Source organism: Pleurodeles waltl, chromosome 5 (assembly GCF_031143425.1).
Source record: "Pleurodeles waltl isolate 20211129_DDA chromosome 5, aPleWal1.hap1.20221129, whole genome shotgun sequence".
NCBI lineage: Eukaryota > Metazoa > Chordata > Amphibia > Caudata > Salamandridae > Pleurodeles > Pleurodeles waltl.
Window position 1 is genome coordinate 143,561,569 of NC_090444.1, and position 22,953 is coordinate 143,584,521.

Below are 22,953 nucleotides of genomic sequence, written 5' to 3' on the forward strand. Positions count from 1 at the left end.
GAATTTTTTTTTTTTTTTTTTTTCTTTCCTCTTAGTTCTGGTTTTTAATTATTTTATAAATTGTTATTTATATTTTTATACACTTAATGATACTGCTTAATCATGGGGACATCCATATACTTCTTGCCAACTGTATGTATTGTATCTTATATTTTATTGTATAATGTATTTATGTATGTCGTATTTATTTCCTGTCCTGACTTTTATGGCAATATTTGCCGAAATAAAGTAACGAACGAACGTGCTCTCTCAATATTAAATGTGGCAACCACATTAACCACCGTCAGTTCTATGATATATAAAGGAGATACATGTGTAAACCTACTTTTGAAAATGACTACTTTGAAGATATAAAAGGCGCTCTGAAAGAAACACAAACATTTATAGCTTTATTTTAGAGTACTTTATTATATAGATACATGACGTAGACATTTTAACACACCAGTGAACTCTTAAATATGAGGCTATTGAGTGCATTTGCTTCCGTATTCCATTCTGTGCTGCCATACAATGTGTATAAAATACAACTACTGTGCTTAAAAAAAACCTCTCCGTTAAAAGGAGGGGGTTTCAGGCATGAAGATAAATGGACCACATTTAGTCAGATTAACAACACAGGTTACATCTGGCGACTGAGTGCTACCCTGAATTACCGCTATATGAAATCACAAAAAAAATATATATATCAAAGTCCTGTTTGATGCTCTTTCATCCATTTTTGTGAAAAGAGTTGCTTTCGTTGGCAAACAACAATAAATGAATAATGCATAAGGAACCGGAACCACTGCTTAACCTGCAAATCAGGATGAGCAAAGCAAGTCCAAAGCTCAAGTGAAACACAACAATAAACAGCATCTGTAGTCAGAATTCTAATGGTAGAAACTCCCTCATCTGTTTGTGGCTCCCAGACATCGTTGTATTTCTATGCATTCCCTGAAAATCAGAGGCGAGGCATAGAGTTAAGCCCAACTATTTGAAGACATGATCATTAATTATTTTAACGTCAGGCTGCGAATATTTGTGGGGAGTGTAACTTTGGGAGCTCTGCTGTAGGCTTGCAAGCAGGCACGTCGGTGGGTAGGGGTGCAATAAGTCTGCATGCTTACTAGAGATAGTGGGGCACGAACAGAAGAGCAATTTCAACACATAGAAGTCTAGTCCTGGGGTCAAGCTAGCACAACCCAGCTTGAAAATGGGGCTGGAGAGGCTTTCGAGTAAAAGGGAGTTCTGCTTTTACACCAAACAGGTCCAAGTGTGAAAGGAGCACTCTATAGACGTGTTTTATGTTTCAGGCCACCAACAATGGGAGTCAGTTCTTTTACTGGACATAGTCAGGAAATGCTAAAAATCCACTTAAACAGATCCCAAATCTGCTCTCTCTGTAGAGGGGAAGTGTCAAAGTGCACAAAGGGAGAGTAAAACTTCAATAAATTATGCTTTCCAGATTTGGCCAGCAATATTAATGTTTCAATATCCCTAGTACCCCAATTTGGTTTACTAAGATTACATTTTAGCAGTATTGTGTAGTTCGAACTTGGCCTAGAGGCATTAGATCACTTTACATGACCCCAGATGACATTATACACGGTCAGATATTTTTTGTAGGCACAGGTAGATCAGGTGCCCAGAATCACAGAATGTGAGCCAATACTAGGACTCGAACACGGTTCACCAGTTTGGAAGTCAGCAGCTCATAGGCTGCATTCCCTCCACCTACATATTCCATGCCACCCATTTATATCTGTGGCAGAGAAATGTTCAGGAACAAGAACATTGTGTGCTTTAAACTAGAATCTCAAACACGAATCTAAGAGGATCAACTAAACTCGTGAGTAGGCAGCTGACATGAGAATAAGTGGTTTCATGTCACCATTGGTGCAGTAACAGCTAAACAGCACAAACACCCTTATAAGTAGCACATCATGAGTTACCACCGACAACAGGGTCCAATTCAATGGAAAGGCAATTTTAGCGTACAAGCAACAGGGGACTGACAGAGTGTCTCCAAAATTGGAGTTGAAGGGAGGCAAATTACATGCATTAATAGCCCACAAACCGGTTAATATCATTGACACTGACAAAAAAAGGAATCGACTAGATCAGTTGATAAGTCAAAGAGAAGATATGGGAGTATGTGTATGTGAAACAATCCTTGCTATTATTATATATGTGTTACTGGTAGAAAAAGTGAAGAACAGGTGGTATGTCAGCCATGTAGGCCTTAAAACAGAGGGGGACCAGGATGTGGAGTATGCAATACTGGGGAATCCTCAAGCTGCAGGAAGGAGATGCCTCAGTTATTCTTTGCGCTTGAAAGGGAAAATAATCTGAAAACCTGGATTACATCCAACATTAAGGTGACTGTAGAAAAAGCACGATTGTTTCTACTTTCACACCTTTAATTTATATAGAAGTGTGTTAGAGGAATTCCACCACTGTTCACAATAGACCTCCCACTATGAGCAAAGATAACATGCTATATCATACATTGTCACTCTGCATTGTCCTTTAATGCACAACTTTCTACACTGATCAATTGCTGCTGTGAAGAAGAGAGTTACATTCAGGAAGGAAAGTTCTCAGTTTCATTAATAGCTGCGAACTTTACTATAATGCACTGTATTAATAGAAAGCACCTCTTGCTCTGAGCTACACTTACCAGTTTGATATCTCCAGTGATGCATTCCTTTTAACATGACAAGCGTTATATTTTTGAATAAGCACCACCCATTTTTTTTGTACATCTTGCTTTTTTTCAGAAGCCATTGAGTCGAATTATATGAGACACACTGTAAATTAAACACACTTAGACACGATACACACACTGCATCATTGCAGTGAAAGCATGTTGTCACAAGAACTTTTTCCAGTAAAGTTCTTTCCTAATATCAATTAAAAAAAGCACTAGAAGATACTTTCAGTGACTAAGGCCTTAACTCTTGTTTTTAAGCACTAAGTCATATTACATTAAGTAGCTTGTGTGCCTACTTTCTGTGCCCCGGGGCACTTTTGTATTACTGAGCGGGGCACAGACATGCGCAGCCCCTTCTGTAATACAGAGCGTATCAGCACTACATATGCACCTGGGGAGGATCTTGAGGGAGAGTTTCCTCGTTTGCATGGGAACATGGCCCCATGCAAATAAGGAAACACTTTGCCTCGGCACCTGCACAGTGCTATATGTGGGTACAGATATATATAAGTTGTCAGGGGATGCACGAAGAGATGTCACCCAGCCACTGCATCTCCCCGAGGGCAACCCTTGAAAGTAGGGTATAGAGTTCATATGAACCCTCGGGGATCACCACCCCCACTCCAAAAACTGAGCTGAGTTGCCGCCTGTACAGTGAAAGGCGGACAGGCAGCTTTCAACAAGCGGCCCATCTTTCATTAATGTGCTGCCCCCAAAGCTGACGTGAGTTCACGGGTGAGCTTGGGGACAGCACATTAACTATAATTGGGGGGACTTAATGGTGAGCTGCTACCAGGTACAGGGTGCCCCATATATAATGCAGGCCCAGAGATCATCACGATTTAAAATGCAGTAACCCAAGGTTACCTAGCTGTACGTAGGGGCGTTTTTTACCCAAAGTTCTTCAGAGGCAATATTTTTGCAAAGTGGTTTTAAAGCATCTTGAAGGGGCTTCCAAATGTAACCTTATACTATTTCATCAGAAATGCTGCATTTTAGTCTGATCATCCTACTTCCGCTCATTTCTAGGGAGCTTTAGTAAATGTACTGAATGTTATCTACGGCTAAATATTGGGAGTTGCCTGCTCTAAGGTGCTCTCCCAGGATGCAAAATAAAACATGAAAATTCTGTTGTGGGGAAAAAAAAAAAGTTTGCTGATTGTAAAGAATATGCCATCATCAAAATATTTCACCTCCTCTTACACATCCCTTTAAACATCTAATGCCACAAAAATGGATATAATTTATCACTGAAGTGGAACTTGAACTAGGATTACATTATTTACATATGGAAGTGTGAGGAATTAAGCACGACTTAATGTGACTGAAGTATCTCAAGACTTGGAGGATACATTTTCCTATAATTACCTTTTAAGCTTTTAGGGCCTGATTTAGAGTTTGGCAGACTGGATCCAGTCTATCAGGATGACACAGTACATTACCTCTGCCATCCTGACGGAACACGTCCACCAAATTTAGAGGTGAACGCCAGCCCACTGGTCATCTCTGTACACTGAAAGCAACCGCTGTCACAGCCGTTCCTTTCAACATACAAAATGCTTGGTGAACGACTGTTGATGGTTTTGATGGATGTCCACCAAACTTCTATATTGTTTTTGTTTTGCTGAAACAAACTCAGAAAAAGGGAATTTGATTCAGAAAAGCAAAATAACTATTGCTCCTCCCCCCCACACACATCCTGGAAGCTTTCTTCCAGGGTGTGTGGGGGGTATTTTTTTTCCTGACCCTCATCACCAGGTTTTCCCTGGCGGTGACTGACAGGAAAAAAAGTAATTACACCGCCCACCCCAAATAGGTGCAATGTCCTTCTTCCAACGACCTTTACTCCATCCAATCACTGGAGGAAGTTTTTGATTGGGAGAGCCAATGGGGAGCTCCATCGATAGAAAACTTAAGGTCTGCCCATCTCTAAATGAGGAGGATGAATCTAGGGCTTGGCGGACATGGTACTGTGACCCGCTCGCGATGCAGTATCCTATCTGCTAAATCTAAATCAGGCCCTTAGTCTTAGAGTGCAGAGGGGATTTTGATCACTCTTTGCTGTAGAATGTCTGCATTATATGGGTCTTCACTAATATTTATTAACAGAATATTCCAGCCAGCATGCAGGGGACCCTGGAACACTTTTTTCATCAATGCATTGTGAATATAACTAACTGGAGATCGACACTCCAAGCTTCAAAAATTGGTGTCCTGCACATAGTAAAAAACTGTCCAATTTTATTGAATCTTTATTTCTGGAATTTCCAATTTAGAGCAACACCAAGACTACAACGCAACTCCAAGCAGAAAAAATATGTATCATCAGTACAGGAACCTCTAAACTCTTGCATTTCACCAATTCAATTGAAGGAAAAAGGTGCCTGTCAAGTCAAGAGTGCACAGGATTATTAAAAAAAAAAACACACCACTAGAATCCTTCTGGCTTGCATTTCATTCCATTTGTGGTTCTTCTGAACCACGACAGAATTTGACCAACTAAATCAGTTTCGGCCTCATCCTACAGGAGCAGCTAAACTTAAGTCATAGGCTACAGATCAACTACACGGATGTCAAACTAGACCAAAAAAAAAAAGTACTTATGGACTACTTTCGACTTAGAAGCCTTTTAAGGCTATGTAAAATACATCTTACTGACTGCCAAATCAATTGCACTGCAGGCTACATTCACCTAATAGCATAACCAGAAAATTAATCTAGACAACAAAACTCCCAATATAAAAATCTGACCCACAATAGGAAAAGGACCATGGTCATCTCATGTTGACTCAAATGCAAAAGGCAAGGATACAGTACCTTTCTTAATAAGGGGAATTGGTTCATGCTGAAATGGGAAGTCTCTATAGCACTGCCTATGTCTAATAGGGTCTTTTATAAATAGGGACTCAAATTAAATAAGCATTTGATTCCTAAACACCTGAATGTATGAGAGATTGGTGTTCACAGCAGGACTATATGGGGCAAGCTTTGTAGGTACTGTTTACTGCTGAATTCTTAGTGCAATAAAATGAATAATTATACTCAGAAATTACCATGAATAAAAAAAGAGAACTCTCCGGATACAAACCAAGGTACACTTCTACAGCGCATAAATATCAAATTGTATTCCTGGGTGGACTTTTGTGCCACTGTAGTAAGTAATGATGTCATAAAACAGCAAGATCAGAACATGGATATGCGATTTTACAAATGTAATAAGAACAGTCCGGTCACAAAGCACAAGAGTTCAGCGGTTAATTGCTGGGCAATCATCCCATCCTACTGGTCAAAATCACTGCAATTCACTGTCTCCGATCAGAGCAAAAAAAACAGTTCTCAAAGCTCATGTTGCTGTACATCCTCTCGGGAAATGATGATTAAGACAGAAATTGGACAGATGGCGGACCCAAGATGTTCAAAGTGCACTTCACAGGGAGAGAAATTTATTTTGGCTTTAAAAGCTACTTCAATATTCATATGATAGATTGTCAAATGCACACTGATGAAAAAGGTACTGAATGATAGAGGTTCTCTTATGTTATTTGATGTAGATTTGTAGAGCGCACAATCACCCAGGAGGGTGTCCTGGTGCTGAGCAGATGAGAGTCCAAACACACGTAGGCACTAGAGGGATTACTCAAAAAGCCAGGTCTTCAGCATCTTGCGGAATTCAAGAAGTGAGAAGGAGGCTCTTATGTGCTAAAGCCGGTCGTTATACACTGTAGGGGCGAGGCATAAAGTAAAGCTGACAATTCGTCTAATTTAAAAACTTGGAAATGAAGACTCCAAGTATTATAAAGGTCAATGAGGCAGCGCTTGAAAGCAAACATCATTCTGAAAGGTCTTCCAGTGAACGAATATGTAATTGGTGGTGAAGATCAGGAGTTTATTCAGCATCATATTCTTATGGCTTGTTTGTTTTAGATAAAATATGTCCTGTGCAGGAACGTCTGTGCCTTATGCAGGGCATGGTGTAGAAACAGAACACAGAAATCTGTCGCACCACAACCTCTTACCCCTAGAGGGAGAAATAAGGGGGTCTATACTTTTCAGCTCACGTTTGTGCTATTAGGCTTGAAATTAAAGGTACATTTAATAAACAGTGACCTGAAGGAAAGACTAAAAATGCCCCTGTAGACAGAACTACTCATTGGGTGCAAGTGGCAGCTGTGATTGATAGCTTGAGACCATACAATTTTTATGTGAAAATTTATTATCAATGATTTTAGAAAATGACAAGCACGGATGTCTGCTGCATGGCAAGCATAAAGCCTGTCCAAACATGATCTTGCCGAGCTAATTTGATTGTCGTGGTGAGCCGTGTAGTTCATGAGAAGAATGAGCAAGTCACTGTTACAGTCAGCTAGTGCAAACCACTTTTCAGTTTCGAGAGTGATTGTCCACTGGTATTCAAATTGTGTAGACACGATTTATTCCTAGTAGCACTAAGCAAATGGCCACATATTTGGCTGCAAGAGCAGCGGTCTCTGAAAGTAAAAGCGACCTACTGGCAGTGTTTTCTGGAACACATCGAGGTACAGTTTTGACACAACCTACTTGATAAAAATATAAAGGGTAAGCACATTTACCAAGCCAGGTATTTCGTTTGACATGGCTCCACCAGAAGAGGAGAGTTCCCTCGCTTCACTATTCTAAACACCTTGTCCTTACCCTTCGTAGGCAAGAAACCTTTATTCACAACTAAATCTCTTTGTATTCACACCAATGCCATTTAGGACCTCCGTGCCCACACCACTTTTCCTACAATACTCCTGGATGTATGCATGACCCCCTCCGCCTCCACTCCTAACAGTGCTATGCTGATGGTCAGAGTACAGCATCATTTCCAGCTTTTAGAAGCACTGGGCCTACTTTCTAAGAGCAAACAATGTAAACTGTTGATACTGGATTCAAAACAGAGACTAAACCATGCATGCGGATTGTGGGCCTTCCACGGTGTTTATAGGATCTACACCACTTGGGTTGGTGAACTTGAAATAGACTGCCTGCTCAGGACGGCTTTCCTTCAGTGGGGCATTTACACAGGGACAATTCCCTAGTTACTACCAGCAGTGTTCAAATATATTAGCTTTTACTAAAATACAAATGATTGATTTACAAATCCAGCAACAGTTCATTTAACAACCGCATTCGGAAACAGCTTCCTTCTTGTCGAAGGATATATGATTTTACATTCAAAGGTAAAAACATTTGTTTTACTAGTTCATAATGTCTAATCATTCTCTCCTTTTACAAGAAAAAGTGCAAAATATTGTTTACAAACACAATCATGACGGTAGTAAGAAAGGTGTTTGACTTTCATGCAAAATGTTCTTATAGTTTACAAAGTTTTTTCCATCTATTTAAATTCCCTGTGAGATGTGTTTAATCTTCTTTTTTTGAAGGTAACGGTTGTTGCTTCTTATTCATGTAATATCTATGACATGCTAGTTCAATGAATTCCAGTCCACCATACAGCTTCTGCTGCATAACAAAAATCAGGATCACAATTACAAAATACCACCGTACAGCACTGTACAGATACAACAGCAGGCACATGGCCATGGAGAACGCTGTCCAGTAGAGGAGAGAGATGCACTTGACGAAGAGTACCCGGAGCTCAGATTTGCAAGGTGGGATTATGCTTCTGCCTGTTGCGTCAAAGTACTTGTCGCGCTCATAGAAGGACCGCAGTCTGTCTTCCTTTTCTTGCCAACGCTTCTGGCACCACTGCTCTAGCTCCTCCCGAGATGCTGGTAAAGTCTCCACTGGGTATCGCTTCACATGGAAGTGGATCTCTCTTGGGAAATTCCCATTTAGCAGGTGTTTCTCAGTTTGGGGAATGTTGCGTGGGTATCCAACTGTTATGTCATGGATGGCATCAAGGTTTTGACCTGGAAGAAATATTTTTTTTTTATATTAAAGTCTGTGGTAAGAGGAAAAATCAAACATGGTTGATATAGTTCAATTGCAATCCGATATTTCTTTAAAAAATGAACACTTCATTTTTAAGAAGCTCTAACACATACTACAGTAAGAAGCATTGACAAAGCTACTCAGCGTTGGCAAGCTGGCACGATGGTTCAATTTCTTATTACACCTTTTATTCCATCTTTATGCCACAAAATAAGATATAACACATTCTGATGCATATACGCGGCTGCCTTCTTGTAATAAAAATGTTTACATTAAAAATACGTTTACCATTTTGTATAATTTCAGTTCAATACAATGCGTGCTTCCTTGTAGACAGCTGTACCTTGAACAGGTGTGGGGGTCCTTTTTTGGCCACATTTATTTATTAATTTCAGTGACGATGAAACAACAGCAGTATACAGTGTCAGAGCAGCAGTCAGTGTCAAAGGGGGGTACACAGAAATGGCATAAACCACATCCCAGCAGGGCGAGAAGTGCAAGTAATTCCAACAATCCCCAGTGCCCTTACAACAGGGAGAAGGGAAGGTGGTGAGAGGTGGGCAGCAACCCTTTCTATTACTTGTAAAGTATATGGTAGGAAGAGAAAAAGTACTATTGCATTTGAACCACTCTGACCTAAGACATCGCTTAAACAAACAACGATAAATAATGGAAAGATAGAAGCCCTGGTACTGGCCACAGCCTCGAAGTGCATGTGTGATCAGACAAATGCCGCCACCGACGGTGCCAGGAGAGACAGTGGATCGAGTGCCAGTTGACCCCATAGTGTGGTGGGTGGAAGGAAATGTTATCGACAGTCAGACGGGCACATGGACGAAGAGGGTTGACCTAAAGCTCCCTTTATCCATGTGCATGTATGTAAGTATTTTTTTTATTTTTATTACTATGATGCTGGCTAAACAGCTAAAGCTGTTGGAAGGCCAGACCTAAAAAATGTGCAGTGTCGCGTAAATACTAGCTCTGCCGGTTATTTCCTGTGAACCCCAAAGGCGCATTTGTAACTTTGTCATTGGCAAAAAATGTACTTTTGAAAATTGTCCTGAAGCAGCTTTACAAAATTAATGCAAATATAATTCAAGCTGCTAAACCTAATTGAGATTGTATTAAAGAAACCCAGCACCAAAATACAAATGTGAATGGAAATCTTACAGAAGTCATTGCGTGTACACCAACAAGTAAAAATACAAGACAATCTTTCCCGCTGTGCTAATGCCGGAGTACACAACAACTGGACAGCAGGGTAATATTTCGGATAACCTTTTATATTCACAATGATTAGAGGCAATGAGGAGTTCTGCTAAGACACCGAGGAGAGGCTGCAGGTGATGCCACTTCATAACATTACACAAGCATCTGTGACCTTAAATAACTTTGAATATGTCCTGTGATGCGATGATTAATTCCATGTGTCTCATAATATCCAGCTCTCAAACAAAAGCATGCGTTTATACTAAAATGATGATCTGTTTTAGGGTACAATTATTTTTAAATAATTTAATAGCCAATTGGCAATGGGGGGAGGAGGACTGAAAAATACTGCAAGAGAAGCAAAGCATGCTATTGTATCTCCAGCTCATAATGCTACTGCTGCCGTATTTCACAGGGGTGTTTACTTCCCAGCGCAGAAACAAATAAAAGGATTCCAAATGTTCATGGCCCTATGTATTAGGTGGGCTACAGCGAAATCTGTACAGAATGCCATTCCAACATCACGAGGACGGAATCCATAGGAAGCAACAACACACACCACCCAATCACAAAGAGCCACCAGCGAAGTATTACTTTGTGTATACATTTTTATTAATTCATTTTTATGGGGTTACGCTGGGCGCTGAGGAGTTTACCTGTTGCCACTCGAGGGCGCTCTGAGCGTAACACAAGGCTAAACATGGGCTTTCTTACAACATAGCAACACAACAGTGCATATAATTGTGTGAGTAGAGTAAGAGCGGTCTCCCACTGTGGCTGCAGAGTAGGGGGTCCGAGGGTCTTTGTAAGGCCATCCACTTGGTAAGAGGAAGGGTCTGGCTACAATTAAAAGTGCTCTCTGAAACCAGCTTCCTTGAAATGTGCTCACCTTGGATGGTGCACTGACAGCACCCGCGTGGGGTGTACAGGTTAGCAGGATCACTCAGCACAGAGTCACTGCAAAGAACACAAATGTCACACCAGCGGAACCCGCCTGTCCTACCACTGCCCATGTATCAGCCAAGACCCGCCAAATCCAAAAGAACTAAAATATCTGGCTGGAACACCCAGTGCTTAATTTGTAAATAAAGAAGTGCCGGTGCTCAAAGCCCTTCTGTTAAACACGAGACTGCTGTAATTAAATCTGCAAGCACTGAATACTGAGGCAGCGTAATCCTGACGCCATCTCGGGCCTCTTCAATGCATTTACGGCCATCCCTGCCCCTTCAGCTTATCCTGCAACTTTCTACTTTCTCCCTTTGTGAAGCTTTTTCGTTTTTCCTTCTTCCGTCTTTCTCGTGTGTCTTTTGCTCGCAGCTAATGCTTGAGGCATAAGAATAAGCCCCGGCCCTCACAAATAAGTGCCGGTGCTCAGCACCGGAAACAACAAGCACAAATTAAGCACTGGGAGCACCTTTACAAGAATTTCAATGCACGCAGTCCAGTTGGAGAAAATGTATCTTTCGAATTTTGTTAGATTTCTGAGAATAAAGTTTACCTGCCATAACGAGACAGAAGCATAACAAACACGTTCATATAGACAATCATGTCCACCATAATAATGATTTAACAGGAGGAATACTTTACCAAAATGAAAAGGGGAAGTATAACGGCCGAAGTGTTAGATCACATCAACACAAAAATGATGTGACAGCTTAGCAACAACTCTAGAAGTATTGCTTAAAATGTTGATATTAGTGATACATGAAGATCATTACAAATATATATTACACGCATTCACATAAAACAACTGAAATGTAGCCAGGTACATTTCAAGATGATGGAACAACATGTAATTCATGCTGTGATATAATTTCTGTAACCAGAGTTCGAATCGACCTTTCTCCTAATGTCTAGGACTTCTGCCAGATTGAAAATGTGCCTGGCAGTAAAACTAACCACCTAAGAAGAACAACACAAGGTACCGCAGGGCTGGCAATCAAGAAATAGAAACAAAAAAGCAGACTAAACCGTCCTGAGCTGGAACAAAAACCCCATGTGACGACTGCCCCATCCCTTCTGCTCTTCAGAGAGAAGCTAAAGATCCTTCTCTCCTACTCTCGCTAGGACTACTGACTCACGCTCAGCTGCATATGTGTAGCAAAGTAGATGCAAAGAGCCCATGGTGCTCGCCTTGGATCGCTTCTTAGCAGCAAGAGAACATAACTCTCAGTATCACCAGGAACCTTCGGAGTACCAGAAGGGCCGGACTCTTACTGAAAGAGAGATCTGCAGTCAATGTGGCCCACACACAGACCCTGGTCATATCAGCCCTCAAGTACAGACCTAGTGGTCGGGCGTTGAACCCACAGTAAAACAAAAATGTCTACCTCACACAACCTCCTTGTGGAACTGCTGGGGCTTCCTGTGTTTGTAGCCAATCATTTCTCAATTTTTTTTCCTTTTTCCACTTAAGCTTACCCACTATTTATAATGAATACTTTAACCAGTGTTTGTCGTGTGTGTGAAAAGACTTAAGAAGGCAAATGCCAAATATTTTACAAAGTCAGTCCTCAGTACCAACTGGCTCTGCAAACAGCACAGGCCCCTGCCTCTTGAAACAAAATTAGGCATTTGGCCAAAGCACCACTAATTGAAAAAATACGGTCAGATAATTAGATGCTGTGGATTATTCCTGACTCACAAAGGAAAGTATCTAATATGCAGAGGACAATATAAAAATTAGTTGAAGTTAGAAGGTCCCAATGGGCGATATGCCTGGATAAGAGGACAATGTATACATTTCGCGGTCAGGGGGTATAAAATGACATACAAGAAAGTCAGAGGAGTTAAAGGGAATGAATCACTATCTGTAATGTCTCTGTGAGGTGTATGGAATAAAATGTCATTAATAAAATATTAGAGGTATATACTAACTTGATTCAAAGTTGCAATTTCACAGGATGTGCTTGTGCCTTAGGCAGCAGATACTATTCAGTGTGGGGGCTCGACATGGGGCTCTAACCCTTGCACGGCCAACAATTCTGAAACTCAAGCCCTTGTAGCACGAAGGCACAGGCACACAGCAGACACTGCTCCCCAGCTGAACCCCATAACTATGACCATTACTGATGGAACAGAAATGTATGAACCAGTATGGTACCAGGATATTGCTGCCCAAATATAGTCTGACAAAATATTGGGTCCTAAACTAGTTTACAAAAATCTTGCCCAACTGGAATTAATTAAAGAATATCTATACCCAACTAAGCAATATTTTTGTAAACAATATTTAAGCCATAATATTTTTGTTAGATGATATTAAGACAACCATGTGAACCTGCGCCAATTGGACCATAATACAATTCGAAGTCCCTTGGTGAGTGGAAAGAACTCAACTAAGGACAGAAAGACACAGGGAACACTCAGGCCAGTTAGGGACATAGAATGGCATCACAAAAGGAACCTGGGACATTACTAGACGATTTGGATCGGTTTCCAGTTAGCTACAAGCAATTTAGGATATACATACAAGAGTACAGGAGCAGGAAATAGGCAGGGAAAATCTAGGTTTTGAGACATTTATTGAATGCTAGATGATTTTGTATATGGGGCAGGGTATTCCGATGTTTGTCTGCTAGACACTAAGAGAAACCTCTATAACTGGAACTTCAGATTTCAGGACAAAAAACAGACTCAACGAGGACAATTTGAGAGTGCAGATAGGGGTATAAGAGGATTTAGAACGGAGGTAAAGAGGGCCTTTATCTTAGGATGCACAATGAACTAGACAGAGGGGCTTCAATAAGATGTGTTTTAAGGCAGTCAGTGAAAGGAGGCCATATACGAAGACATGGGTGAATAGAGTGGAATACTGGATAGAAGTGAGACTACAGAATTTTGGATGTGCTGAAGTCTGGGCAAAAGAAAAACGGAGTCAGACATAAAGAGTATTGTTGTAATTAATATGCAACAAGATAAAGCCCTAAGGTACTATCTGTCATGAGATAATAGGGCAAAAAGAAACCTTTTCCACAAGAGATAGAGTTGGCAAATACAGGAGGTGCAAATCCTGTTCACCTTGCCATCAGAGAGCAGTTATTGGCAAACGAGGGTCCTGGGCTACGGACCTCGCTTACTGGAGTGTACTGGCTCCCTAGATTTGGTGGCCATCAATCGCTTGACCAAAGTGTGGACTGTTTACCTACTACCAGTGTTTATGCTTTTTCTTTGCTGGTTTTGAGAGGATTGTCATTCATCCAAGAGATTACCTGGATGAGACATTCTTAAAATTGAGCAAATAATTGTTACAGGAATCGTCAAACCAGAATACAATTTCGGTATGGTTGGCAAAGGTCATTAGAGTCCTGTTCAAAGACTGAATAAGTTGGGAAAGAGGTTGGAAGTAGACATTAAAAAGGGTAGGGGTAGGCTTATGGTACCTAGTGTTCATGTTTTCTGGATGGAGCTTGAAAAGGAGGAAGATAGAACATCTAAGAATGGTCCTGTATATATGATGTAATCTAGTTAAGGTAAAATGATTGCCCGGGACAACCATCTGATGAAGACTGGTGATTAGGATGTCATGCAACACAGTACTAAAAGCAGCCAAGAGTTCTAGAAGAAACAAGGCCGCAGAATGGCCTTGGTCTGTCTATGAAACATCTGAGATCACACAGAACTGAAATCAATGCCTTATCTGTACTGTCTAGGGACTCTAGTCAGATTAAAAATAATCTAAAATTGGATTCGTTTTAAGGAAGGAAGACAGCCCACAATGTACTTATTTTTCTAAAATGTTTAAGGAAATGGAAGCAGAGAGACTGGACGAAAAATTATCTCATGTGCTAGGGACTGTAGCAGGTTATTTCTTTAAAGGGGACCAGTCATAGCCCCTCTCCAGATGAAGGGAACACTGCAAAAGTGGAGTGATTAGGTACGTAGTTCAGTAAGGACAGGTGAAATAAATTCTGTAACCAGGTGGAGAATCTCAGAATTGCAGGGTAAAAGGGAGATACAGATTTATAGAGAGAAGGCGTTTATAAGTCTTCTCAATTCTAAGAGCATAGCCAAGGGAAGGGTGAAAGTGGATTGGGGACTGTCCAAAAAGAACAACATATGTGTATTATTTCATCTGAAAGGAATATTATAAAAGAATTCCATAAAGACGGGGAAGGATTTACTGGCAGCAGGGGGGATCTTGTAGGACTGAAGCAAACCTTAAAATGTATTTAGAGGAATTTGTGGTGTTAATTTGTGATTTGAAATAATACATCCAGGTTTGCCCAATTTCCTTCTGGGGGTACAGAGTGATTGTGCTGATACAGACAGAATGTGCTGGTCTGTAAACTAGTTAGTACACCATTCTATTTCTGTGTTTATTTTCTTTTTATTGGATAGCTTGGCTGGTTTAAGACTGGCCAAAAACTACAGTGCGGAAGGGCAAAACGCTGATGGCAGGTTATTTTAAGTCATTTTCCAAGGCAATATGACATCAAGAGATCATGTTACCAAAGTATTGCAATTAGACAGCGATTCGCATAAAGACTGAAATGAAAGAGGGCCATTTGCAAGTGCGGACAGCGTAATGGCAGTTGCTTTTTACCACCAATGTTTAGTTAGACACGGAGCAGTTTTGTAAGGACTTTTAGTGGAAGTAAAGGACCATGTAAAAATTACTCAGGGGCGGTCAGACCAGATGAAAGAACCAAAGGCGACTGTATCTGTTTTTCTAGCTGACCAAACAGAAGGAACAGGTGTGTGACCTGCCAATGTGCTGGTTCCTATGCTGTCCGAAACCTAGCGCCGTGCATGATTCCAGCAGGTGAGAGGAACCCGAAGGTTGGGGGTTGATAAGCCCAAATATTAAAATCACCCAAAATAATACAATTGGAAGAACTGATATCAGGAGTGAAAAACTTAAATTGGTTGTTAAAATTAGTAGAAGATCCCCCTGGGCGATATGCCAGGATAGGTCAGATGGCAAAGAAGGCAAAAGAAGGACACAAGGTAAATGGGGTTGAGAGGCATCATGCACACTGGAGTACTTAATTAAAGAATACCTACATTTTAGTCAAGAATGAGATCATGAATTTCAGTTTTGGTTTGCTGATTGACCTAGCATTGCTTAGCATACAATTAAACTGAGACTGAGAACTGAGTTCATGTTGTGTTTTGGAATCTGCATTGAGCAAGCTGGGGCGGGAGCTTACCTGTGTGTCTGTAGTGGAAAGAGCTGTCCGGCTTGCGCTGCGCACTGTCGCTGCTTGCACATCGCATACCGATATAGAGTGCCATGGCTTGTGAAAGTGGGTGGATTCAAAGCTTGTCTTACCACCCCCGATCCAACTGTGGAACACAATAAGTGACTGTGCTACTCAACGTCCAAACTGGAGCTGACAAACTTCAAAGGCCAAGCTCAGGTTCTCCTGGTACCCGGCAAACAGGGTAAAAAACACAAGCACATTAAAACAAATATAGAAACAGAACATTGCAACAAAAAAAAAAAAGAAAAAACACAAGTAGCTAAAATTGCAACAGCAGCTAGTGAACTACTAACACTCATAGTAAAAATATTAGTTTAAAATAGCGAGGGAGGGAAGCCAGGAACCTCTAAAACAAGAAACCAAACCGGGGGACGTGGTGTGGCTTTTAACAGTTGTCCAGTATTGTCTCACTGTACATTGTCACATTGTACCCAACACGTAATGACTTGTAAACGTGGACTGAGTCAGTATCCACCCTGATTCTATTATGGAACAAGAAAAAGACTGTGCAGCTCAACATCCAAACTGGAGCCTGGGAAGCACAAATGTCATGTCCTGGCACCCAGCGAGTGCTAGGAAAGAAACAATTAAATAAAAATAAAAATGAGAAATTAAGCAATGGCAAGAAAGAAGTATCAACAATAACAGCTGCTAGTGAACTACCACCCAGTGCTCGGAGTGAAAAATAATACGTTAATATAATGACAAGAAGGATTTGAGCCAGGAACCTCAATCAATCAATCATACATTTGTACAGCGCGGCTAATCATCCAAAGGGTCTCAAGGCGCTGTTTGTGGGTGTGCTGCTCAGTTGAAGAGCCAGGTCTTGAGGTCCTTCCTGAACTGCTTCAGTGACGCATAATGGGGAGCGGGTGTTATTTTAAAAGATTTTTCAATATAGCTTGACCAGAGTAATCCAGGCTTATTTCAGGTTGCCACATCCGTTTTTCAAACGTGCCTTTTTCTCTCTATTCTGATTTAAGTGACACTCTTAAGTGTGGTCTGGGAAACAGGCGGTGTTGCCACTAACTTCTCTTGAAGTGCCGGCTGGTGGATGAGGTATAATGTTTGTCAACAGACAGAAAGGATGGGTCAGGAACAGACACGAGGGAGTGACACCTTTCACCATTGACAGAAAGAGGGGGGCGGAATTAACAGCGACTTCCGCTTTGCCCTTCATGAAGAAAGGTCAACAACTGTCGACTACTGGTTTGCTCTCGCCGGGTGGTCTGTGAGAGGTGCGCTTTCATTCCTCACCTCGGGGTTTTGCCCGGTCCACTAATCCATCACTGGTCGTAAATTTACGTGTGGACCTGAAAACCGTTCTATTCATACTTACTAAATATACACAAAAGGTTATCTTGCTGGCGTAAACACTTATAACACTGCATAATTTTAGCATTATTGTATTCTATAACTGCCTACCACCATGCAGTTGTAAACGCCACCCGGGGGAGGGGGGATTGGAGGGAGGGGGGGGGGAGAGTGGGTGGTGAGAAGAGAGCAGATGAAGGGCAGTTTGCCTTGAACGTTTGTGAACACTGTGGGAACTTCTGACAAATGCCAGAAGGAGCTGGATATTTGATATATTCTTCATCAACGAGCTCGAGTAAATTTACTTATGGGATGGGAAGCACAACGCCAAAGTCTGTAGGGGTGCAAAGGAAGAGGTCTATTGACAGGGAAGGCGTTTTTCTATTTTGAGAAAAAGAAAAATAAGTGTTTCTTTGCACTACAGGCTGCCTCTCTGCAATGTGGAGTTGTACCTTGCATATAATTCCACACTTTGAAAAGGGAGGGGGGGGGGGGGGGGGAGGGGGAAATAACTTGGGGAAATGCCACAATAGCATTCTAATAGCAGGATGGCGACTGGAACGGATTTCCAGGGGTGCAACTTGGAAAATATATAAATATAAATAACATATAGATAAATAAAAAATATATATATAACTATACCATAGTATACCTATGCATATAAATGTGTATGTGAGAGTGAGTGAGTGTATATATTTATTATATATATATATATATATATATATATCTATATCTCAAGGCCACAGAGTCGGCTGAAATGCATCAGTTTCCAGACAAAACGTTCTTTTCACCTGCAGCCCGAGTGAGCGCCTTTACTTTTGAATTGTGTTAAATATATATATATATATATATATATATAAACACACACACACACACACACACACATTGAAAAAAGCAAACGTTACAGGGACATTTTATAGTTATAGTTAGGTTAATGTTTTACCCATACAAAACCAAAGAAATTTAGCAATTCTAGTTATACTTATAGTTAACGTTACTTAGTGGCATGAGTTATAGTTTCTTCAGATAAGTATAACTATCTTGGACATAGCAGGACTTTCCGTTTTCAAGGATGGGTTGCGGACCCCGAACATACCCTGGGGTGTTGGACTACTCTACAACAGTGACTACTCTTGCTGTGATATTTGTTGAGAACATATCTCCTAACACAGATTTTGGATACAAGTGTTTCATGGGAACAGTGACCATTGCACCGATTGGGTGATTTTTTTATGCATGGACAGGGACCAGGCCCCGATGAAGCTCATTGTGGGTGAAATGCAATGGCAGCGTTTTTTGTACTGAAGAATAAAAGAATATAAGGAATGAAGAGAACCTTCTGATCATTATTCTTTCTTTCTCTGAATTGCTGATTGACTTATGTTGCTTTGCCACATCTAAGACATGTTCAAGGATTCACTGAACACAGACAAACAGGGACATACTGGCCACAGGAGGCACATGGAGATCAGCAAACTGTGGGAAGCTGTGCAGCATGGGGCACATGTAACATGAATCAGGGCACAGGGAGAGAACCCACTGGGAAGCACCAAGTGACGTACAGCATGATGCTACTTCAAGGCACAGTAGGCGATAGTCCTACGGGGAACGCTGGACTCTGCTTATACTTGAGTTGAATATGAGGAGGCACTAGGTGATGGACTGGTCAGAGAGAATTGTGTGCATTATGGTGGGTGGGGGTGGAAAGCATTAGACACGGTGATGTACAATAAGGGGCGCATCTTGATGCGGAGAAGGTGGAAACAGGGTGATCTTAGAGTAGTCTCATATCAGAGATGAGCTCATTCAATTGTGTTTTTTTTGTTTTTTGCAGACTGGGAACTATAGTTTTATTTTCACTACAAATGCAGGACTAAGTAGCAGAATGCTCTAATGCAGTTCACTGATTTTTTTTAGAGGGACTGGAAGCTATGTATGGGTAGATCCCATGTGTCTGTATACCTACCCATGTACAAAAATAACCCAGATGGGCATATTCAAAGAGAACCCACAAAGGCACACTTCAACACCTGCTCAGCTGCATAAAGCCTCATATCATATGTGACATCTTCAGCTCAAAGGACAAAGCAGAAGCATTTGGCACGCTGGAATTTTTAAGCGTGCTGAGATAATAGTAATAACAAAACTCCAACTACCAGAATGCAATGCTCCCTGATATAAATATCAGAACTGGCTGAAGGTGTCACAGCTGAGGCACTTGAGAGCTACGACACGCTTGGATTTACACGTAAATAAAGAATTGTACATTAACTAATTATGTTGAAAAGGCAACTTATTTTTTCGTTTTCTGTTACCTATTCTGTTTTTTAACAACAACAAAAATGACAAGTGCATCCCTGCTCCTTGCAAACGTGTTTATACAGCCACTGTTTACATCCTGTAAAAAGATGAGTGAAGGGCAAGAAATGTTGATCAGATAATGTTCTATCTACTGCAAATGATTTCTGGTTGGACTGGGCTCTTGTTCAGATTGCATCAATGACTTCTTAGGGCGAATGAAACATACCAGGCAGAAACCAAAGTCCAGTCCTGAAGAACAAGTTACTTATATTCGGTAACGCCGTATCTGGTAGAGACACAGACTAGCCGCAAATTCCTTATCTTAGAATTCTCCCCCAGGTGTCAGACTGGATCCGGAAACTTTTCCTCAGCAGTACCTCTGCGTGTCAGTAGAGGGCATCAAGCGACTCCGCAGCAACATCGTCCCCGGACATGTCAGCAGAGTCCATACATTCCCTCCTCCGATGACTGACGTCAGTTTCGTCAGTGACTTGAAGCCGCAGACCAATACAGAGCCACAGAGAAACTGGCAATGGAATAGAAAACAGTGGAATAGTGTAGATCCCAAAAAGAAGAAAAAGCGATTTTTTGAGACACAGTAGAACAGCAAAACACCCAAAACCACTGCAAGCGAGACAGAAAAGTACACAGTTCGCAAGCGGGGAGGATGGGTAGGTCAATAAGGAATCTGCAGCTAGTCTGTGTCTACCAGATAAGGCATTACCAACGGTAAGTAACTTGTTCATCTGATAGAGATAACTAGCCATAGATTCCTTATCTTAGAATAAGATACTCAAGCAATCCCAACCAATGACGGAGGGACGCGAACGGACTCCACCAGACTCGCAAGAACAACCTGGTAACACAGAGAAAGAACCACGCTCGAGGCAGAGTGGCGAGAGAAAACAGAAATGACTGATACTAGACAAGTGAACTGCAGTTCCTCTGGGGAAAAGCTAAGGTATGGCTGGGAAGGAAAAATCCCCAACGGAGGCTAGGCAGCAACCACCCCCCTTATGGGAGGTATACCATGAACAAACCAGCAGGACAAGGAAAGGGAATCTGGTAAGGGGCACCAAAAAGATGCCTACACAAATGAAATACAACGAGCTAAGAGCAACAGTAGGAAAGACTAGCATACCTGAAATACAACAATATCACTGGCAGAAAAATACTTCAGACAGAAAAGTGAATGAAGACCGCATGGTGGGCTCAGACGGAGGAAAGAAACAGCACCAAGCCCAAGAGGAACAAGAAAGTGGAAAAGACCAGGAAGTGCAAAGTGTAGTGACATACACCAGGTAGTGTAAGGAAAGAGCACTGAAGGAGAACCAGAACAACAAGGTAAAAGGAGCAGATGTTCCAGTATGAACTCCCGAAACCAGCTGAGAGTGAAACTGTAGGCCAAATAATTAAGGCAAGAAGATCTGTGCAGTAGGAAGCACAGGGTATAGCTGAAGGAGCCTGCTAAAAAGTAAGAGCGTTGGTGAGATGCAAACCCCTGGAGAGGGAGAGTGTGCGACGCCAAAACAGTAGACCTAGCCACCAAGCTAGAGCACCTTAAAATTACAAAAGATACCAATTGATACCCCATAAGGAATATGAAGGGAGGAAGATATGGCATCTGGGACCCATGAAGGGACAAAGTTAAAAAAGAATGAGGTTCTGTGAACAGGACCCGATGGGAAAAAAAAAAAAAAAAAAGACAGTGAAAGACAATCACAGACCCCATGCCAAGGAAAAAGATAGTGAACATGCATGGTGTCAAGAACACTAGCAATAAGAAAAAAAAACACAGAACCATCCCGGAGGCAGAAGGACAGAGTGAGGTGGAGAAATCCGACAAGAGTAATGGCCAGTAATAATGACCAAATAGGCAAAACCACTAGGGAAGGAACTCCAGAATCATGCCCAAAATGAGACTAACTCATGTGATCCACAAAATAACAAACAATGGAAGGAATACCGACAAGGGGTATAACACCTCCCAGGCCATCACCATGAACAATGAAGGCGAGGGATGAAAGGGCACCAAGCAAGTCAGAAACCTAGTGGAAGACAGTAGTGGAAGTAGCACCATACCCCACCTAGAGAAGTGAGGCGGGGAAGGGGGGTGAAAGAGAAAGTATTGCCAGGAATTAAATCCAAGAATAAAGGACACCAGCCGGGAAGGTGAAAAAGAGGAACCGGACTGCCTCAAGAAGAGGAAGCACGAGAAAGAACCCAGAACATCCTATGGAAAAGAAAGCAAGAGCCCGTGAACAACAGCACAGGGAGGGCCCAGTGTAGGATGGGGACAGAGGAAAGACCCCATAGAGAAGAGTACAGCATCAGCAGAGTACTACAATATAAAATCAAAATGCTAGAGATTTTTTTTTTTTTTTTTTTTTTTAGAGAGTTAACCAAAAGATACCTTGACGCCATATGAGGGAGATGACTCTGTATTAACAGGTATATGACACCAAAGGCACAAGACTTGACCCCTGAACAAAGCTACTGCATGAGACGGCGAACAAGTGCCTCGAAAGGCAGAAAGCACAATCAGTGAGAGAGAGCGAAATGGACCGGGAAGAGACATGAGCAACAGCGAACACCAAAATCCTGCTGCCCCTGACAGCAGTGGCAGGAAGTGAACCACTGTCCGGAGGAACCTGGACCACCAGAGGCAGAAGACATTGCTACTGAGCCATAGCACCCTGATCCCAAAAGACAGGGAGTGGAACCCGCAACAAGAACAAAATGAGCCCGTAGCAGAGGAAAAACAGTAATATTGAACAGAAACCTTCCTAGGAAGGAATGCAGAGGTAAAGAACCTACCAAATGTACCAAAGGAATACGAGAATATATGTCCACATGGGGAACAAAACAAGAGAAATGTGTAAATACAGCATCAATTACCAAAAGCTCAAAGAGCGAATGTCCAACCCAATCTCTTAGCAACAGAGATGAAAGGGAAAAAATGCCAAAGGTAAAGTATAGGACAGGCAATGGGGCAGGTACGCCCAACAGAAGAAAATCCACGAACCGTGAAAGAAAAAGACCAAGCAAAGAATCAGGCCAAATGAGAAAAGGGCACTCTGCCCATTGCAAAAGTAGAGACACAACACGTATGGCGAAGTCTCGCCAACGGTAAACAAAACGGAGAGTTGAAACGAACCAAGAAACCATAAAGGACCATACTGTTATGGCTGCGGAAGCAACCCCTAATCAAAGGAGGCTGCACTAGCCGAGGCACAAGATATGCTCCGGAACCACTGCTCCACTGAAAGATAGCAGCAGAAAAGGTGCTGTGCGCACCAAAGGAAGCACAAAGGA

General features: G+C 41.7%; 1 protein-coding gene across 4 annotated transcripts in view; it reads right to left on the bottom strand.

Moving 5' to 3' along the window:
- Window positions 1–388: 388 nt before the first annotated feature.
- Window positions 389–22,953, bottom strand: part of LCLAT1 (lysocardiolipin acyltransferase 1) — a 591,785-nt gene continuing 569,220 nt past the window's right edge. For all 4 annotated transcript variants that reach the window (XM_069233815.1, XM_069233812.1, XM_069233813.1 and 1 more), the window contains one exon: window positions 389–8,586. In XM_069233815.1, the coding sequence (XP_069089916.1) occupies window positions 8,078–8,586 (509 nt within the window). In that variant the 3' untranslated portion in view covers window positions 389–8,077. The remainder of the gene's footprint in view (window positions 8,587–22,953) is intronic.